At 47.0% G+C, this 19,650-nt stretch overlaps 1 protein-coding gene across 1 annotated transcript in view; it reads left to right on the top strand.

The window, feature by feature from the left end:
• Window positions 1-19,264, top strand: part of nr6a1a (nuclear receptor subfamily 6, group A, member 1a) — a gene marked incomplete at both ends in the record, with an annotated part of 55,686 nt that extends 36,422 nt beyond the window's left edge. The window contains 8 exons of the mRNA XM_084468576.1: window positions 9,435-9,665; window positions 10,274-10,329; window positions 12,218-12,384; window positions 13,619-13,855; window positions 15,742-15,996; window positions 18,158-18,279; window positions 18,819-18,971; window positions 19,128-19,264. Of these exons, the coding sequence (XP_084324702.1) occupies window positions 9,435-9,665; window positions 10,274-10,329; window positions 12,218-12,384; window positions 13,619-13,855; window positions 15,742-15,996; window positions 18,158-18,279; window positions 18,819-18,971; window positions 19,128-19,264 (1,358 nt within the window). The remainder of the gene's footprint in view (window positions 1-9,434; window positions 9,666-10,273; window positions 10,330-12,217; window positions 12,385-13,618; window positions 13,856-15,741; window positions 15,997-18,157; window positions 18,280-18,818; window positions 18,972-19,127) is intronic.
• Between the last annotated feature and the right edge of the window lie 386 nt (window positions 19,265-19,650).

Raw genomic sequence — 19,650 nt, 5'->3', positions numbered from 1 at the left:
AAAAGGCGGTAAAAGCTGGACTCTCATCGAAATTGTTCCCTGGTTTCTCCGTTGTCGATTCATCCATTCAACCTTATTCACCAAGGTTTTTAATTTTTTTTTAATAGTTTCCATTCTGTTGGCCATTAAACAATTAGCTGCATAAAGTCAGCTTGATGTGCCCTGAACAGAGTGGCTCAATTAGTTATGTGTCTGTGTGTTTTGTCAGCTTGAAACTGTTTATGCTTGGAGGTGCACTTTGGTCCTCCAGTGCAGCCCCAGGCTAGCTAGGGGGGGAGAGGCTAATTTGGGTGAGGGGGGGGGGGTGTATTGTTGAGCGGCAGGGAAAAGAGGACTATCAGTTCTACCCAGATAACCCCTAGCTGTCATTGGAGCTCAAGCCAAGCCATGACCCCTGGGGGTGAACTCTGTTGGTCATGTGACCAGGCAGTGGAGAGACCAGTATGGCTCACGGCTCTCACAGTGACCAGAGAGCTCCAAGCTGCAGAGCAGAGAGGCTGCTGGAGAGAGAGAGACAGAGAGAAAGAGAGAGAGAGAGAGAGAGCAAGGCAGGAAGAATCATGAGGCCAAGGCTTGCATGCCTCAGGGCTCTTCTTTAGTGAACTACAAGCTTTAATGGACTGTGGGCAGACTAGGAGAAGAATGAGATGGATACATGGGAAGGTAAGAATTTAATTCACACACCGGGGGTTGGGGAAAAGAGAGATAGAGCTAGAGTATGTGTTGGGTAGAGGCCTCTGACTTCTGAATGAATTTATGAGCTCTATGCTCTGCCATTTGATTGTATTACCACTATGTCAATTATTTGTTTCCTGTTTTACTGCATTTACTTGATATTCGTAACACAATTTACACGTCAACCGATTTACATATGGATAATATAGTGTGGAACCGTTGAGCAAAACAACACTGATGTTGTTTTTGTATTCCAGCTGAATACAAGAAGTTTGTCCTTGGAACGCTCTAGCCTCGCTCAATGGAATCATTTTGTTTTTTTTTATCCCCAAGCTTACCTAGGCACTTGAGGGATTTCTTTTCTAAAACCATTTTTCCACATTAACAGCCTCTGCCTTGAAGCGTTGTGTTGTTATTTGCGCGTGTGGAGGGACTGATGGGGAGTCTAGGCGCTGTAAAGAACTGTTCTCCACATTATTGATCTCTATTGGGCTTTTGTTGCCCATCTGGAAAATGGTTTGTCCCTAGTCAGCAGTGTTTATGTGAAGGGCCAGTAGAAACACACCAACAGGAGCCCCCAAGGGCCCTGCCGGGGTCACCCACACGTCCACTCCTCACCACATTTCTGTGTGTTTAATTTAAATAAGCGAAACAGACAAATTTCAGCGCTGCATTTGTTTATGGATTTGGTCTTTTTTTCCTGTTTCTTTCTTTCTTTCTTTATTTCTTCCCTTCCCTTGTTTTTACATTTTCTTTTCCTTTCATTTTTGTCTTTCTTTAATTCTCTTGCTCTTTCTTTTAAACAGCATATTGAGTCATTCAGTCACTGCCATTCTCTACTATATTCTAAACTCTAAACATCCCATTTGTCTACACCTAGTCTTCCCTTCTCTTGGGTTCTGGCTACACTGTGAGGAAGCATTTGAGGACACTACAACCCTTTATGGGGAACCTTGTTACTGTGTCTTCACAATTCCGCTAGGCTAGCATCTTCACTAGCCTGCTAGGCTAGGATCTTCTCTAATTCCCTTGGCTAGCATCATCGCTAGTCGGCTAGGCTAATGCCTGTGCTAGTCGGCTAGGCTAATGCCGGTGCTAGTTCGCTTTGCTAACGTCTTTGCTAGTCCGCTAGGCTAGCGATTGTGCTAGTCCGGTTGGCTTAACGTCTTCACTAGTCCGCTAGTGTCATAGCTGGTCTGCAAGGATAGTGTCAGGGAGCCAGGCCTCAAGCATCCCTCACGACCACCACCCCTCCCTCATGACCACCACCCCTCCCTCACGCACGTCACTCACGACGCGTCACTCACACCAGGAAACGCATGCCCCCTCCTCACCCCTGCCACATTCTTTTCTCTTTCATTCTTTCTTCCTTTTATACGTATGCCTTTCTTTCAAACAGCATATTCAGTCAATCGCCCATTTCCGTTCTCTATGGCTATTCTTGTTCTACTATTCTTTACTCTAAATATCCAATATAATCTGCAGCTAGTCTTTTTCTTATCTTGGGTATCCTGGCTACACTATGAGACGGCACTCGTTGAGACGAGAAACATGTATGGGGAACCTTTGTACTGTATGTCTTTTCAAGATGCTATGTTAGGGTCTTTGCTAGTTTGCTTATCTGGCGTCTTTCTAGTCCCCTAGCCTAGTGTCTTCGCTAGTCCGCTAGGCTAGTGTCTTCGCTAGTCCGCTGGGCTAGTGTCTTCGCTAGTCCGCTGGGCTAGTGTCTTCGCTAGTCCGCTGGGCTAGTGTCTTCGCTAGTTTAAGATACTCTGTAGTCCTTCATCATGCTAAGACGCTAACCATGCGCTTCCCCCCCCCCCCCCCTCCTCTGCAACCAGTACCCCTCCACAACATTCTTGTCAGAGGAAAGAATGTGTGCGCATGTGCCTGCGGGTGTGCGTAGATAAGTAGGTGCATCTGAAAGAGGAGATGGAAAGGAGCCGAGGAGGAGAGAGGAAGATGTAGGAGGTTAATCTACAGGCAGCAGCATAGCCTGGTGTGTGTTTTTTGTGGGTGTGTGCGGTAGCAGTTATGTGTGGATCAATAAGAGGTGGGGGGGGGGGGGGGTTGCTCACCTATAAATAGCCCCTGAGTAAACCCTCAGCATGGCAGCCATTTTCTCTTTCCTTCTTCCTCCACTTCTTCCCTATTTTTGATTTCCTCTTCCTGTATTGTGACCTAGCTGAGAGGCGTGCATGTTGCTTTTCATTTATTCATTATTCAACCTGAATTAACCCATCACACAGTATGCAAATATTCAGCTTTCTTTTCCAACGGTGTATTATTTCCAATGACCCCTCCCCCTGTGTAAACACACACCACACACACACACACACACACTTGCATAAACCATGCTAATACCATGCTAATACCATGGTGTCATAGCATTAATGGAGTGTATTCCAATGATCTGACAAATGTCCGATAGGTCAACATATGCATGTGTAATACAGGAAAAACGTACATGTAAACTCATCAACAATTTATACATGCAAAAAATGTTGGGACGAACTGTTTAGTCACCAATGGATAAACCTGCACAAAATCACCATTGGTGTACGGTAACTAATACTACTGAGAAGGAATAACCACTTGGCTTCTCTTTCACATCTGTGAAACAAAGCCACCTCTACTGCTGTAGCAACTTTACTATTCCACACTCAACCAATGTATTGAACATGATTCTTCAATTAGCATCTTCTACATATAGCCGATCTTTCTCTGTGTTATTGCTTAATGTTTGTGATCTGACCCCCAGTCCTTTGCTGAGACAGGCGAGGGGGGGGGGGGGGGGTAGGGGATGGTTAGGATGGGGGTTAGGGTGGGAGTCATGGGGGTGGTTAAGACGGAGCCAGGGTGCGTCTTATCTTGACGGCCAACGTCAACAGGTTACCATTGTCATTTGGAATATGTGGAACTCCATGGAAGTTTTTGGTTTTAGCATGACAATGGGATGGGGGGGTGGCAGGGGTGGTGGTGGTGGTGGGGGGGATCTGGTGGAATGTAAGATCTGTGTTGTATCTGTTACCCCCAAGGCTCTCTGGTTCTCCCTCTCTTTCTGTCTGTCAGTCTTGATCTCTCACTCTGTCTCTGTCTCTCTATCTCTATATATATCGGTCTCTTTTTCATCTCTTTCTGGGTCCTGGGGTCTCCTTCATCTCACTGTATTTCTCTTTAATTCGGTCTCTCTCTCACTTAAATTTAGGGCTCCTTTTGGATGGGAAACGTACATTTACATTTACAAAAATAAAATACTATAACAATCTAAAAATATTTATACACATTGAAAATGTACTCGACTAGGGCTTCAAATAGTTAGTTCAGTTTTTTTAAGTAAGTAAACAGAGTAGCAGAATGTAAAAGAGGGCTCTATCTCTCCACCTATCTCCCCCACTCTCTTTCTCTGTGAGGTATCTCGTTACAACACAGAGTATGTGTATGTGTAGCTAGATAAGTGAGACATTTCCGTCTGATTGAAGGAAATACAGAGGAAGCCATTTGTCTCATTGGACGACTGACCGAGGCCTAGTCTTCAGTGGACAACAGATGTGCCGTGTGTGAGGGTCGCAGTTCACAGCGGAAAAGTACTAGATTTCTCCATCCCCCGCTCTCTCTCTCTCTCTCGCTCTCTCGCTCTGTTCCTCTATGCTCTCGCCGTTTCACTCCTCTCCCTCAACCCCTCCATACCTCTCAATACCTACTAAACTAATCCTTTACATGACCAAATTGAAAAAAAGTAAACAGGAAAAATGACCATGTACTTTAAATGGTGAAAATGTGAAAAGTGCATTTCTCTCTCTTTCTCGGTCTCTGTCTCATTCTCTCCCTCTCTCAGCTGGAAGGTATTGTGAGGGAAGACAAACTGTGTGTGTGTGTGTGTGTGTGTGTGTGTGTGTGTGATCTCTCTCACCATTTCAGCAATCTTAGGTTTGCTTTCTGTCCCTCCTATTGTCCTTCTCCCTGGCCCAAAAAGAGAAAATTTGACTGTGTTGGAAATAACTGTATGTGTGTGTGTGTGTGTGTTCCAAAAAGAACGGGTCAAAGCCACAGTGATGGTGTTTGTGTTTTCTCCAGTGTGTTGTAGGGATTTATTGGCCTTTGCGTTTCACCCATTGTTCAATGTGCTCCTGAAGTCACTAAGGAACTCTGACCTGGATATATTTGAACTATAAATACAATTGGACCGAAATCTCCATTCAATTCTATAGTTTGTAGGGCCTGTGCGCACGGTTGATCTGTATGGACCCCCCCGAGCTGACTGTTGGACTGCTGCCCTGCTGCATGAGGTTAAAATGCTTGGCTGGCGTTTCCTGGTTGGCTTTAAAAGTTTAGAGTGAAACCTGGCTTGACCTTTGGGAAACAATGCAGCCTTTAATGATTAGGAGGGGAGACCCAGGGCATGGGGGGGGGGGGGGGGGGAGGAGGAGGAGGAGGAGGAGAGGGGGAGGGAGAGAGTTCAAGACTGGCTTTATAACTCTTCCACATGTCTCCTCCCTGGGATTTATTGTAGTCACGTGACTCGGGTGTCGATCAGCTATTCTTTTCCATCAAAGCTTACCCCCTCAACCAACTTAGCTGCCAGCGGGATTCTCATCCTAGCATCGTCAAACCCCCCCCTCAGTTAGCTTTGCTTAGTACTCAGAGCAGCGCTCTGTAGCCATTAGTTCTCTACTCGTTACTATCTGCTATAGTTTCTGGGCCTTTAAGCCTCTTAAAATATATAACAATGAGGGGCCAGGGTAGTCTCGTGTTTGACTCCCCACCAAAGGTTTCGAAACCCAATGTCCAAGGGCTCTCTGTAGACATCCTAGAGAGCAAGGTGCTCCTTGACGACATGCGTTTGAAAAGATTCCATGCAAGTGGTTCTGGATGAAAGCGCCTGCTAAAAAGACAAAATGGCTGAATGGTGAATAGGTAGGTGTGAAGGGAGCAGGGACAGTAAAGCCAGCCATCCAGGGGGAGGGGGTGGGTCGGACGGGAGGGATGTGGCAGTGGCAGATCAAGTGTGTGGATGGATGTGTGAAGTCCCCTTTAATAACGGCGGCCATGCACTTGAAAGAGGAGGGTGAGAGATCCAACAAATAAATCTAAGTCTTTTGCGAGGGGTGCGAGGGAAGGAAACCGAAAGCCATTGTTGTTTCCCTTCTGATTAAAGGAAGTCGGGCGTTTGTGGCGAAGTGTAGTCGGGGCTTTCAACGCGTCGATGCCGTAGCCACATGGGCAGACAAATGGTTTCACTGAGGAAGGGCGGGAATCAGGGAAGAGCGATGGAACTTTATCCTGAGGCTTTAAACAAGCTCTTGTGTAAAAAAAAAACTAAAAAAAAACCGCTGGTCAGATTAAATATCTGAAAGCTTCGCTGCTAACCAGGCAAGTGAGGAGCTTGGGGAAGACAATGAGAGCTTGGGGTCGTGTTCTTCCTGCAGAAGAATGAGCTAAGGCGCACCCTTGAAACTGCAATTACTTTCTTTTCAGGGACTTTAAAATGGTGCTTTGGTCTCATCTGTATCTCTTTAATTGTTGCTGTGATTCGTTTGTGATATCTTTTGTACATGTAATTGTATGTGCACTGTTGTGCAGTATAGTGTAGTTGTGTTTTGGTTCTAGTTAATGTAGTATAGTTAGTTAACATGTGGAGTTGTGGGGTGTTTTTTAAGAGCAGTGTTACACTCTCACAGTGAATATTCCCTCACCATCCCAGTGCCACACAAAACATATTGATTACTATTGTCCTGTTCGCTCTTTCACTTCATCCCGTCCTTGTTTTGTCTATGTCACCATGTTCCACAATATTGGGCTCGTGTCTCCCCTCCCCACCTACGTTGCTTTGTGTGTATTCACCGACTGGAGATGCTTTTCATCAAATCCTTGAATGGAAATAATGTCTCACTTTGTATCCTGGCCTGCCTGCCACCATTACTGCAGAAACATGCCAAACCTTCTTTTAAAGCCACAAACCCTTATTATATGACTCAACATAATTTTTTTCTTCAACATGATATTGAGTCTATCAGACCTGTGATCTTCTTTTGTGTAGAGGGGAGGGGGGTGGTGGTCTTACACATCTCTGGGCTCTACAGGGTTAATGACTAAAACAGTTAGTCTAATCCAGAGATGAGGTCACTGCTTGACCCCCCGCCCCCCCTCTCTCTCTCTCTTTGTGGCTGTACAGTATTGTAACGCTGAGGTAGGATTTTAAAACTCACTTAAAAGCCAAATCCCGGATTCTGAGCTCTGCCAAACCTTCCATTCACTGAAACCTTATGCTGCCCCCCACACACACGCACACACACACACACAGACACACAGACACACACACACACACACACACAAATACCTAGAGTACACAAGCCTTCTTTAAAAGCGGATTCTTCAGGAGTTGGTTTTCTGTTATCTCGGCCACGTGCCTGATCAGGTGACTCCCCTCCCCCTCCCAATCACAATCATTCTGCTATTTAATCCATTTCATTCAATGAACTACACAATAGAGCGCTGCTGTGAGATTCTACTGCAGGTTCAAATCAGCCATCACCACGGTTACACCATGAGAAAATAAATCAATGCTGTATTAGAGGGATTTCATTTCTTAAAACTAGATTTTTCAACTGCATGCAGACAATGGATACCTTCTCCCTTCTCTCTCGTCGTGTCTTGCATAAAGCTCTGCGGCCTCCTGAATGCACAGTTAAAACATAATTCTGCCTGACGGCACAGTATCACCACGTTGAGATCCCTTTGTTCTTCAAACAAGCTTTCCTCCTGTGAATTAATGACAACATGACAACGTCTTGGGATACATGTCCCGGAGGAGTGGCTAGGGGTTAGGGAGCATCGCGCTAGGGGACGCCTGCGCCATGGTTAAACTGTCGACACGCGCGTTTGAACCCAGAACCTTTCAGAGACAACCAAACAACCCCTAACCTGCTGATCGATCCTGCTCCACTCGTTTGTGATTGTGAGAGGATTATACTCGGGGGTTCTGGTATGTTCTCCTCAGCCCAGGGTGGTGTGGATCCTGTGAAGATCTAGATAATTGCACTGTTGCATTCCACCCAGGGGCCGAGCCTGGCAGCAGAGTGGTTATGTCTGTGGATACCTTGACTTCAACCTCTCTGCGCTGTGCTGGGGGCTGGTGATGGTTGATGTCTTCATAGAATGTTGAACGCGCTGCTGGGCTGGGGGGATGTTTGTGTTTCGATTGGATGTGCACAAAGCTGGTTTAGAGTCTTGTGTGTCTCAACTGTAAGATAATTGATTAGAATGAGTAGATTATATAGAAGACATTTCCAGTAACCTTGCAAGCACACCGTGCATAACACACACAAACATGCATACATATGGACAATGTAATGTTCGATAGCCGGGTATAGGCTGTGGTCAGAAAAATGTTCTGAACTTTATTTCTACATTTTCTTTCCTGTGGTTGGACAGGAAATCCTGTCCTTGTACTTCCTGTTCCTTTTGTCCCTCCCCCTCCACAAATGTGTTCCTGATTGTCCTCGATTTTGACTTTTACTCAAGAAACCCACACCAAAATTACATTTTGAAAAGAACATAACAATTGAAAATATATATATTATTTATTACATTCAACATTGAAACCATATTCAACTAAGGATGGCTGGGTTTTAAAGAAATGTGGGACCTCAACAAACACATTGCATTATAAACAACACACATGTTGTTTATAATGCGTTTATCATGCTGTATAAACGCTGAGTGTGTATACATTCTACACACTTTCATTCTAGAGACTACACAGCTTATTGAGCGTAGTCCTGCGTGTCAGCTTCCTGTTCATCTAAGCAGAACCAGGGTTAGGTGGAGTAGAGGGAGAAAGGAGAGACGTAAGTGAAGGCGCTCATGTTATTTAATATGGTGGCTTTCTCTGAGCCGAGGGGCTGAATTAAACATTCAAGATGTCTTCACTTTCTGAGCACCCCCTTACCTTCTCACATCGTTGTAGAGCAGCCTCAGCGTAGCTACAAGCTGGATTAACCAGTTGCTGGTGAGCACATGAACTCAGTGTTTCCTTAAATGCATCTAGCAGTGGTGCTGCAAACAGCCATGCAAAGAAAAGTATCATCGTTTTTTTTTTTTATAAGACGTCCCAAAGATGCTATTTGTTGTATTTAAAAAACAATGTATCATAGGTGCCCCATCTGCCCCGTCTTCAATTGATACTGCTATAGCTTAAACATGTCCTCAGACTCGATGTAGGAAGCATCAAGAGAAGAATGTGCACAATGTGTCTTCTTCCATTCTTTTATCATGAATGCACCTGAGCCCTATCAGAATCACACTAAGAACTCTCTGTGACTGCGGCTCATCAGCCTGGTCTGCACGCGCATATCAGCACTGTTCACGCACACACACACACACACACACATACACACACATCACCATGGTGCCCCTCACACACACACACACACCCCAGCACCACTGCTGGAAATGTAAAATTTGCACGTGTTATTTTTTCCAAGCCAAACGTGACAGCTCTCTCGTTTTCTTACGTTTACGGTTCTTTGCCAGGTTCAGTCCTGTCACGACATCGTCTGTTAATAATGGGGCACTAAAACAATTCACACATTGTCGTTGTTTACCAGTTATCCAAAAAGAGGATGTTTGCTATCGCACGTTTCCCTTGAAAGGTGTGGAAAAAGAAAACCCATCGAGGGTCACGGGGGTTTACGAGAGCCGCTGTTAACGTGTTCCCTCCGTTGTGTGTCTTGTGTTTTTTTTTCTTTCTCTGACAGATGATTCGGCTGAGCTGCGTACCTGCCTCATCTGCGGCGACCGCGCCACGGGCCTGCACTATGGCATCATTTCCTGCGAGGGCTGCAAGGGCTTCTTCAAGCGCAGCATCTGCAACAAGCGCGTGTACCGCTGCAGCCGCGACAAGAACTGTGAGATGTCGCGCAAGCAGCGCAACCGCTGCCAGTACTGCCGGCTGCTCAAGTGTCTACAGATGGGCATGAACCGCAAAGGTGAGGAGACGCTCCTGTTCTCACTATTTGGCTATTTAGTCCTTCAGCAAGAGCCATTAACTACTTAGTCATTCAGGAAGATTATTTTTTTCAATTATTCGCCAGCAAGACACTCCTATTCTCACTGTTTTACTATTTAGTCTTTGAGAAAGACACTGCTTTTCAAACTATTGCAATATTAAGTCTTTCAGCAAGAGTAGCCTGTTCTCCCAATGTCATGTGGTAGACTGTATTAGACTGCCCTTAATCCTGGTCTCTATTTGCATTAAAAAACTGAGTCATTGTGTTGATGAATATGTGTATAAGGCCAAGGAGTCATTTTGTAGATTTATCTAAATATGTTGCTACACAGCTGAATACATGCATACGGAGAATCAATGGAGGCCGCAACACCCCATTCAATTTACCATCCAAGTGACTTCGCTGTAGACATCCCATCTCCCGTGTATGGATATACCCCCACCTAGTGGCAAAGCAATACAATAGATGGTTTTACTAAAGCGAAGTAAAGGCTTCATTACTTGGTCCACTGGGTGGAGCTCTAGGCCCGGCTGTGTGTATGAACGATTTCAACGTTCAGATTTGAATGACGGGTTTTTGTCTTACAGCAATCAGAGAAGATGGTATGCCAGGTGGGAGGAACAAAAGCATCGGCCCGGTTCAGGTAATGACGACGGCAACATATACACATTGAACACGTCCCATTTTTGTCCCACAATTTCCCAACTCCTTTCATAAACAATCCATCATCATGCAGTTTAGCTTCGACTTGCCTCACCTGTTATTTAGAGGCGGGAAAAAATGTTTCCTAAACAAGCAAACACACATTTCCCTCCACGGTGTGGATTTATTATATTTACATAGGAGCTTGCCGCGTGGCTGCTTGTGAAAGTGCTGGGCGGTTATGACCCAGCATTCAACCGAACCCGCGAGCACCCATGTTTGGAACACTGCTCTCGGCTCAGAACAAACCCAGCCGGGTGCCCGCGGCCCCCCCCGCGACCCCCCAGCCAAGGTCTCCACGTCCAGAAAGAGACGATGCGGTCATTACCGTACATATTCACACAATCCAGAGAGAGTGTGTTTTTTTTTCTTCTTTATATTTCTCCCCGGCAGAGTCAAAAAGTGCACGAAAAAAAAAAAAGCTATTAAATAATTTCTCGGTTTGTGTCGTGAATGAAGGGGACCCTGATGTCATTAATTTCAATGAGTCGCCGTTTCAATTTACATGCCTAAATCGATGGAATTGAATCTGAATTGCCCCCCCCCCCCCCCCCCACCACCCCACCCCCGGTTTGAGGCGATAGAGCAGAGACGCGGTGCCCGGTCTAGCAGGCTAATGTCTCTGGAATACGTTTGGCCCTCTTTTATTTGTCTTTGCATGGAACGGCAAAGGTTCTATTATTTTAGCTGTACGTGACTAAAAACCCATAGCCCGACCTCGCCACACACACACACACACACACACACACACACACACACACACACACACACGCGCGCGCAAGCACATCCTCTCGCACGCACGTGGACACGGATACACCCACAATCCCACACACTCTTGTGGGGCCCTGTCATTCATTTTCTCTTTATTTTGTGTCCTTGCTCCTCTCAGTTTTCTGTTGGTCAGTGCTAAGCGCAAGCACGCGCACACACACACACACACACACACACACACACACACACACACACACACACACACACACACACACACACTAGCCCCTTTTAATACAGAGTTCCTGCAATATTACTGTAGAGAAGATCCATTATTACGCAGACTTTGCCTTTTATAACCAAAGAACCAAACAAAGGCGACGTAACTCTGTTCCCGTGTTGGCGTTTTGTTATCAGAGTGCGGGAACGTGTAACGAGACGTCAGACGTCTAGTATAGAACATACAGGCCGGCGGCGCGCCATGCCTCATGAGCAACAACGGCGGGTGAATACCACTCTCCAAACACAAGCATGTTCGCTATGCGTCGTACACAACGCGTCGAGGCCTTGTGTCACAATGGATGGATGCTCGACACAAAGGTCAGCGCCGTCTATGGAGACGTTCGCTCCTTTTATTAAGCGCCGTTCCCCAGTGTTCTCTTGACTATTCCGTGCGTCCCCCACCGATGAATACCTTCCCCCGGAGGCGTGGCCGCGCGCACGTAACGGGTAATCAATAGTTCCCATCCCCGTATCGCCAAGCCCCCCATGGTACACAATCCGACCTCTGTGGCCCTTTTGTGGCCCGTGCGTGCAGCGTAAAGATGTTGTGGTCAGGAAGCGCTGTGAAATCGTCTCGCTACATTCCCCCCCCCCCCCCCCCCACCTTGAAGCGGGCTGTCTGAAAGGGCCTGCCGGTTCTCCAGGACACAATACAATTATTCTTAGCAACGAGCTTAGGCCCCTCGTCTCCCTACTCTGTTTTTTTTTTTTAAGGTCCTCATCCTCGTTCTGTCTCTCTCGTCTCGCTCTCCCCTCTTTTGTCTCCCCCCCCCCCCCCCCCCCCATCTCTCTCTCCCTACTCCTCCTCCATAATCGCCCCCCCCCCCCCACCCACCCAGATCTCAGAGGAGGAGATAGAGAGGATCATGTCGGGGCAGGAGTTCAAGGAGGAGGCCGCAGAGCACACCTGGGGGGAGCGCAACGTCGGAGACAGCGACCACAGCTCCCCTAGCAACGGGGCGTCCGAGGGCAACCAGCCCTCGCCCGCCTCCACCCTCTCCTCCAAGTGAGTTCTCTCCCTCCCTCTCCCTCTTCTCCTCCCTCCCCCCTCCCCCCCCCCTCCACCCTCTATTTCAAGTGAGTTCTCTTGCCCCCACCCACCCACACACACACACACACACACACACTCCCACTCCCTCTCCATGATGAAAAATCGTTGAAAGAAAGAAATAAAAACCAGCAGAAATAAAGAAGTATGTGGCTGTTATCTGCAGGCGACGGTGCATTGTCTGTGTGCCTGCCCAAGGCCACATATTGTCTCCTCATGAGGGTTTCGCCGTGTATGCTGATCACTCGATGTGTAAACATGGCCTTTATCACGCGCGCACACACACACACACACACACACACACACACACACACACACACACACACACACACACACACACACACACACACACACACACACACACACACACACACACACACACACACACACACACACACACACACCCTCAGCAGCCATGAGAACAGATAGCTGAAAAACCCCACCCCCACCTTCATGATTTTAATCAAATGAAATCTGTAAATGAAATGCAGCAGGAATTATCAGCATGCCGATGCAGTGACCTGGGTGTCTCGGCTATGTGGGCACGTTTTGTTTAGTGGGTGGGTGGGTGGGTGGATGGTGGGTGTAGCAAAACTGAAGTTGAGCCTTAAAGCCCTTTTTAAGCCATATGGATAAGACCTTCTATGTATGTGTTATTAATTATTTATTAAGGTACGTAAACATCATGCACCATAAGTAAACTTCATCTATTGATGGAAATAGATGGTTGGATAAATGGTTAGATGGAGATAGATAGATATAGATGATAGAGAGATAGATGGATGGAAAGCTACTTTGTTACTGCGGTGAATACGCCACGGGCTAATAGCAGCACAGGATTCCCAAAGAACTACCCAGCATGCCACAGTGGTTCCTAAAACAGCAGGAGCAGGTGACAATCTCCTGTCGCCTACCCCCTCCATCCGAACTCCTCCCACACTACTAGCCTTTCAAAAGTGTGTGTGTGTGTGTGTGTGTGTGTGTGTGTGTGTGTGTGTGTGTGTGTGTGTGTGTGTGTGTGTGTGTGTGTGTGTGTGTGTGTGTGTGTGTGTGTGTGTGTGTGTGTGTGTGTGTGTAACCATCACATGGCGGGCCCTCAGTCAGTCTAAACCGCACCTAACCTTTGACCTTTCTCTCCCCCTCCCCCCCCCTTCCACCCACCCCCCCACCCCCACCCACCCACCCACCCAAGCCGGTCGGGCGAGATGACGGGCTACACGGCGGCGGCGCTGCGGGAGCAGTACATCAACACGTCCATGAGCACCCACTACCAGCTGCTGCCCCACCTCTTCAGCTACGCGGCGCAGTCGGGGCTGCTGACCCCCCCCCAGCCCCGCTCGCTCTACCCGCAGTCCCACCCCATGGTGCTGCAGCTGGTGGCCGCCGAGGACCTCAGCCCCCTGGCCACGCCCATGCTCATAGAGGACGGGTGAGAACCTTGCACGGCCCCCCCCCCCCCCCCCCCCCATGCTTCACTGTGTTGACGTCCCGTAATACCTCCCCGCTCAGAGCCGCTCAGGCGCAAAACGTAGGCACGTGAACACAACAATGTAACATAACATAAGCATGGGAATGTACTTGATTGTAAAAAAAAGGATTATTATTTCCGGTCATAAAAAACGTATTATCACCATTTACTTTGCTGTAGGCTGACGAACATGATTGTGTACAAAATACTGGCAGTTATATATAACTATGGTTATTGTACATGGAGGACATGAGGAATTTTACTCCTGGCACTCCACCACACAGCAAGAGGACATAGTTTGGATAGTTGGTGTAGCCTACGTTTCGTATTCTTCACAAGCTTTTGCTTTTGTTTTGCCTCAAGCTAACATGTCGTGATCATGATGTTGACTGAGAAAGGGTCTGTAGGGGGGGGGGGGGGGGGGTGACGAGGTAACCATAGCAACAAGTCCACGCTCCATTCTCCACGTCGGGAAATGAATGGCGGCTTAATTGATTTGTATTTGTTTCCAAAGAACTCTTTTTAAAGATGACTAAATACCACATCACAGCATGGTAAGGTGTACTTTAGTAATCCGAGACAGGAAATTCCGACGATGACTGCCTTTCGAAACTCACATCCTTACATTTTTTAAAGTATTTCTTTGTTTCCTTACTCTTCCTCTCTCTGGCTCGCCCTCTTATTCTCTCTGGTGTCAACACAAGAGTTACAAAAATATCTAAGGATAGTTATTGTTGAGTACAAGGGCGTCATCAGCTTTTTGAGAGTGGGGGGGACATATTTTGACAGGAGGTCTGGGGGTCCTCCCCCAGAAAAAATTTGAAAGAAGTAGATGCAATTTCCCGCATTCTGGTGCATTTTACCATGTTTTTAGATTTAAAATGATCTCCCTCTTTCATTGATTTTCCTTGGAGCTGGCATGGTCTGCAATTACTGACTACTATTATGTTATTTATATATATATATTTTTGTTTTTATTTATTTATTTATTATTATATATATATATATATATATATTAACAGCCATTGAAAACGTTTACATGTCTTGATGATATATAGGCTAGGTTTTTTATACAACAAAGTAGGCTATTAGGCACGAATATTTGATCTTTGTGACTTTGAATATTGCTAATGCCAGAGAATTGTCTCATAAGGGTCCTAACATTCTTATCAGAAAAGCTGGCTGTGTTTGGCCATGGAAGAACGCAATTTAACTGTTTGGCCACTCAATGGAAAACTTGGGCAACTTTACTTTACTTTCCTCTTCTTCGAAAAAAAAAGTCCTTATGTCCATCTCGTGTTGCTGTCGTTGATCCGACTCTCAACATAGACTTGCTTCGGTCGGCTTCGGTGCGTGTTTTGAATGCGTGCGTGATGCTGCTTTGTGTGTTTTAAAAAAACCCAGGAAAACGCGGAGTGGATTTCTATTTATATGGAAATTCCCCCTACTGATAAAGTGGAACGGATTTGATTGTGAAGCGATGGAAAGAACGCTGGACTAGTAGATCAGTCATGCACTAATATTTTTGATGGCAAATGTGGGGGGGTCGAAATGACTTTTTTTCAAGGGTTCAAATTATATTATGGCGATGCCCATGGTTGAGTATGTATTTATTCGCTTTGTCTTTAGTTTTTTTTGGGGGGGGGGGGTGGAGGGACGACAAGAGAGAGAGAGACAAACAGTAACTAATATTCATCAAACCTTTCATGAAATGTATTTGTTTTGGTTTCTGTTCTCACTCTCCCCATCTCTCTCTCTCTCCCTCTCTCCCTCTCCCTCTCTCCCTCCCCCTCTCCCTCTCCCTCCCCCTCTCCCTCTCTGCCTGCCCGCTGGTCCTGTCCCCGCAGGTACAAGGTGAGCCAGGTGGAGCTGTTTGCGCTGCTGTGCCGGCTGGCGGACGAGCTGCTGTTCAGGCAGATCTCGTGGATCAAGAAGCTGCCGTTCTTCTGCGAGCTGTCCATCGAGGACTACACCTGCCTGCTGAGCTCCACCTGGCAGGAGCTCATCCTGCTGTCGTGCCTCACCATCTACAGCGCGCACATCTTCGGAGACCTGGCCGACGTCACCGCCAAGTACACGCCGTCAGACGACGAGCTGCAGGGGTGAGGCAGGGGGCGAGCCTTGTGGGCTGGCGGGCGGGCGGGTCTGGGGGGGGGGTGTGTGTGTGTGTGTGTGTGTGTGTGTGTGTGTGTGTGTGTGTGTGTGTGTGTGTGTGTGTGTGTGTGTGTGTGTGTGTGTGTGTGTGTGTGTGTGTGTGTGTGTGTGTGTGTGTGTGTATTCACTGAGTCGCTTTGGAATGATGAAGTCCAAAGTAGGGTTGATTAAATATAATTGAGTTGGTGGAGTTGGTGTATGAACTGCTGCGAGGTGTGACACACACACACACACACACACACACACACACACACACACACACACACACACACACACACACACACAAGATACCTAGGGCTCTATCAGACACACAAGCTGCACGATTGCTACGAACGCCACCCACTGCTTCTATTTATGATGAATCTTTAATAGTATATACATTTTTAATAGTAATATTTATAGCAACGTGTGAACTAAGCGCAGCGAAGGGAACAGCGGATCGGGTTCCTCAGCCAGACTGATTTCTATTACTCCTGCCTCCCTTCCGTTGGAGCTATCTCCCGCCATTAATGTACAACACCCACACACACTCTTCAGAGAGAGAGAGACACTATGAGTGCCTCTCTCTCTCTCTCACAGCCGCGGCCCTATGCCAACTCAATATATTTCCCCGGGTGAGTGCGGGGCGTAGAGCACGGGGAGGTGAGCGTCCCAGATGGCGGAGCAGAAGTCTGCTCTGCCCGGGCCGGTCTCGGTATCTCCAAAGTAAAAGCGCAGCGGTAATGTAATAATTCCCATGGCAGGGCCCTTTATTGTGGTTGGCGGGGGTCCAGAGAGCCGTAGAGGGGAGGGTCCCAGAGCTCTGACCAGCACCGTCTAATGAATGAAATACACCTCCGGCCCAGGCCGGATGAGGGCGGGGGGGGGGGGGGGGTTGGTTGTATGCGAGGGTGGGTGTGTTGGGTGGAGAATTGTGCAGGGTGTGTGTGTGTACTGGTAGTTGGAAGGGTTTTGGTTGGGAGTCTGTCTGTGCGTGTGTGTTGTTGGTATTTGTGTGTGTGTGTGTGTGTGTGTGTGTGTGTGTGTGTGTGTGTGTGTGTGTGTGTGTGTGTGTGTGTGTGTGTGTGTGTGTGTGTGTGTGTGTGTGTGTGTGTGTGTGTGTGGTTTGTAGGGAGTGTGTGTGTGTGGTTTGTAGGGAGTGTGTGTATGGTTGGCAAGAAGGGTGTGTTTGAAAATGTGTGTGGGTGTGTGTGTCAGGTCTGTTAATCAGATGTGAGTTATCTGATAACCATTCTTCTAATTTTGCGGGAGATTTACGGGCCGTTTTGAGGTCTTTGGGTCAATTTGTCTCCAGATTGTGAGGTAATTTGAGCGTTAAATGTGTGATTTAGCGCCTCCTGTGAACCTGTGGTTCTGGACTCATGCCCGGTTGGGTCCGACGGTCTGAGAGAACAGTCTCTCTATTGTATCCCGGCTCCATCGTGCTCAATTAAAACACCGTCAAGAACGGTTCAATAGATTCCGACTCTATTCATCCCCAATTGTTAATCACGGTTGTATCGCTCACAATAGCAACATTATAACACAAATGGATTGTAGAAAATGAAACTTGAGTGAAAATATAAACACAAAAAGTACAGTAAGAATGAACCTATGAAATATAGAAAAAATATATGCATTCAAAATGCTGTGCTCACTTTGAGAAAAAGTAGCTCAATAGATTTGGCTCTGTTATGATGAGTAAGATCTTGTTATACAATTCTTGTTATACAGCAACCCCTCCCTCACCTCCGTTTCTCTGATCCGCGCTAGGTGTGATGATCGTGTGTGTGTGTGTGTGTGTGTGTGTGTGTGTGTGTGTGTGTGTGTGTCCTTCACAAGATGTACAGTTAAAGCAGTGGTTCCCGACTTACATCTGCTTCCATACAAACATGTTAACCCTGTCGGCACCGCAGTTAGTGATAAGTATTGGTTTTCTCAAAATCCTTGGGCATCAGTCTGTTCAAACACACGGGAGACACCTTTCAGAAAATGTCAGTATTCTACTGTAGCAAAAATGCACATCAAATATTTGAAGCTTAAAAGTCAGCAGTCTCTGACAACCCTGTGTGTGTGTGTGTGTGTGTCACTGTCTGTGTGCATGTTCTGACGGTTCTCTCCGGGTTCCAGGTTCAGCGAGGAGGGTATGGAGGTGATGGAGCGGCTGATCTATCTGTTCCGCAAGTTCCACCAGCTGAAGGTCAGCAACGAGGAGTACGCCTGCATGAAAGCCATCAACTTCCTCAACCAAGGTAATGCCGGCGACCAGGACAAACGTGGTCACCTCTGCTTTACACAATCAGACGGCTGGATACATTTTTACTGAAACTGACCTGTGTATCCGCACGGTGAAACCAGAAGGGCGGTCACTTCTGAAAGCGGCAAAAGCATATGTAAGGGATAAAGTGGACATTAAGAAGCGTGCTTTACTCAACCTCAGGAATAGCTTGAAATCTTCAAAGTTAATCTGCATCAAATTGGGGAAATGTAACATTTTGCCATTATTGTGAGTTTGATACTCAATGATAGACCACAGCGGATATGCTGTAGCTGTTGTTAAGCATTTTGTAATGCTGTCTCGCACTAAATGGGCTGTATGGATTAAGATTGTACTTTATTGATCCCATAAGGGGAGTGTGTGTGCCACGGCATCAGTCAAAAATATAACATATATTGCAAATAATAAAATTGCAAAAACTTTATGTATTTAAAGTTTTAGAAATTGAGATGCAATGTTAGATGTGATTTCAAAGGCAGGCCTACTCTGTTCTAATCCCGGGTCCTTCTCCAGACATCCGTGGTCTGACCAACGTGTCCCAGCTGGAGCAGCTGAACAAGCGCTACTGGTATGTGTGTCAGGACTACACCGAGTACAAGTACCCCCACCAGCCCAAACGCTTCCCCGAGATCATGATGTGTCTGCCTGAGATTCGCTGCATTGCACGTAAGCCCCGCCTCCAACACACACACACACACACCCATCCTATCACGTGTTAATTTTGTCCAAAAAAAATGTGCATATGTAAAAAAAAATGGATGTAAAGCAAACTCATGAACGCTAACAAGTGAAACTAACCTTATGTTTTGTGGACACTTTCAGGGAAGCTGGTGAACGTCCCGCTGGAGCAGCTGCCTCTCTTGTTCAAAGCAGTCTTGCACTCCTGCAAATCCAGTCTGAGCAGCTACAGGGCCGGGCCTCCGCCCTGTCTGGTGACCGGGCCTTTGCCTGGAAACTAACCCCCCCCGCCCCCCAACCCCTGCCCCCCCTGAGCAGCTCCACCTCTGCTCGGGGTGGCGGGCACACCGACTCTCCCCTCCTCTGAATGTGACTAGCAGCTAATTTTTAGTATTAAGTTTTCTTTATATATTTATTACACGACAGAGCTGAATGTATGCTGATTTACACTGTGCACATGCTTCTGTAGAAACCAAATGCACGCGGACGCACGCGTGGATGCGTTGGTCTGGAGTTTACAAGTGTTTATCCAATGTGCTCGATGCGTGGTGTTGCCACTCCTAGTGCAAGAAGGACTATTTTAGTCTGGTCGGGCCCACGGAAGAGCGCCAGAGAGTTAAGACTACCTCAGGAAGATGTTAGTTGTTATATTCAGGTAGCTTTTCTT

This window comes from Micromesistius poutassou (genome assembly GCF_964030765.1).
Source record: "Micromesistius poutassou genome assembly, chromosome: 5".
In the NCBI taxonomy this organism is placed as follows: domain Eukaryota; kingdom Metazoa; phylum Chordata; class Actinopteri; order Gadiformes; family Gadidae; genus Micromesistius; species Micromesistius poutassou.
Note: the sequence above shows the minus strand (reverse complement) of the source record. Positions and strands in the feature narration are given on the sequence as shown.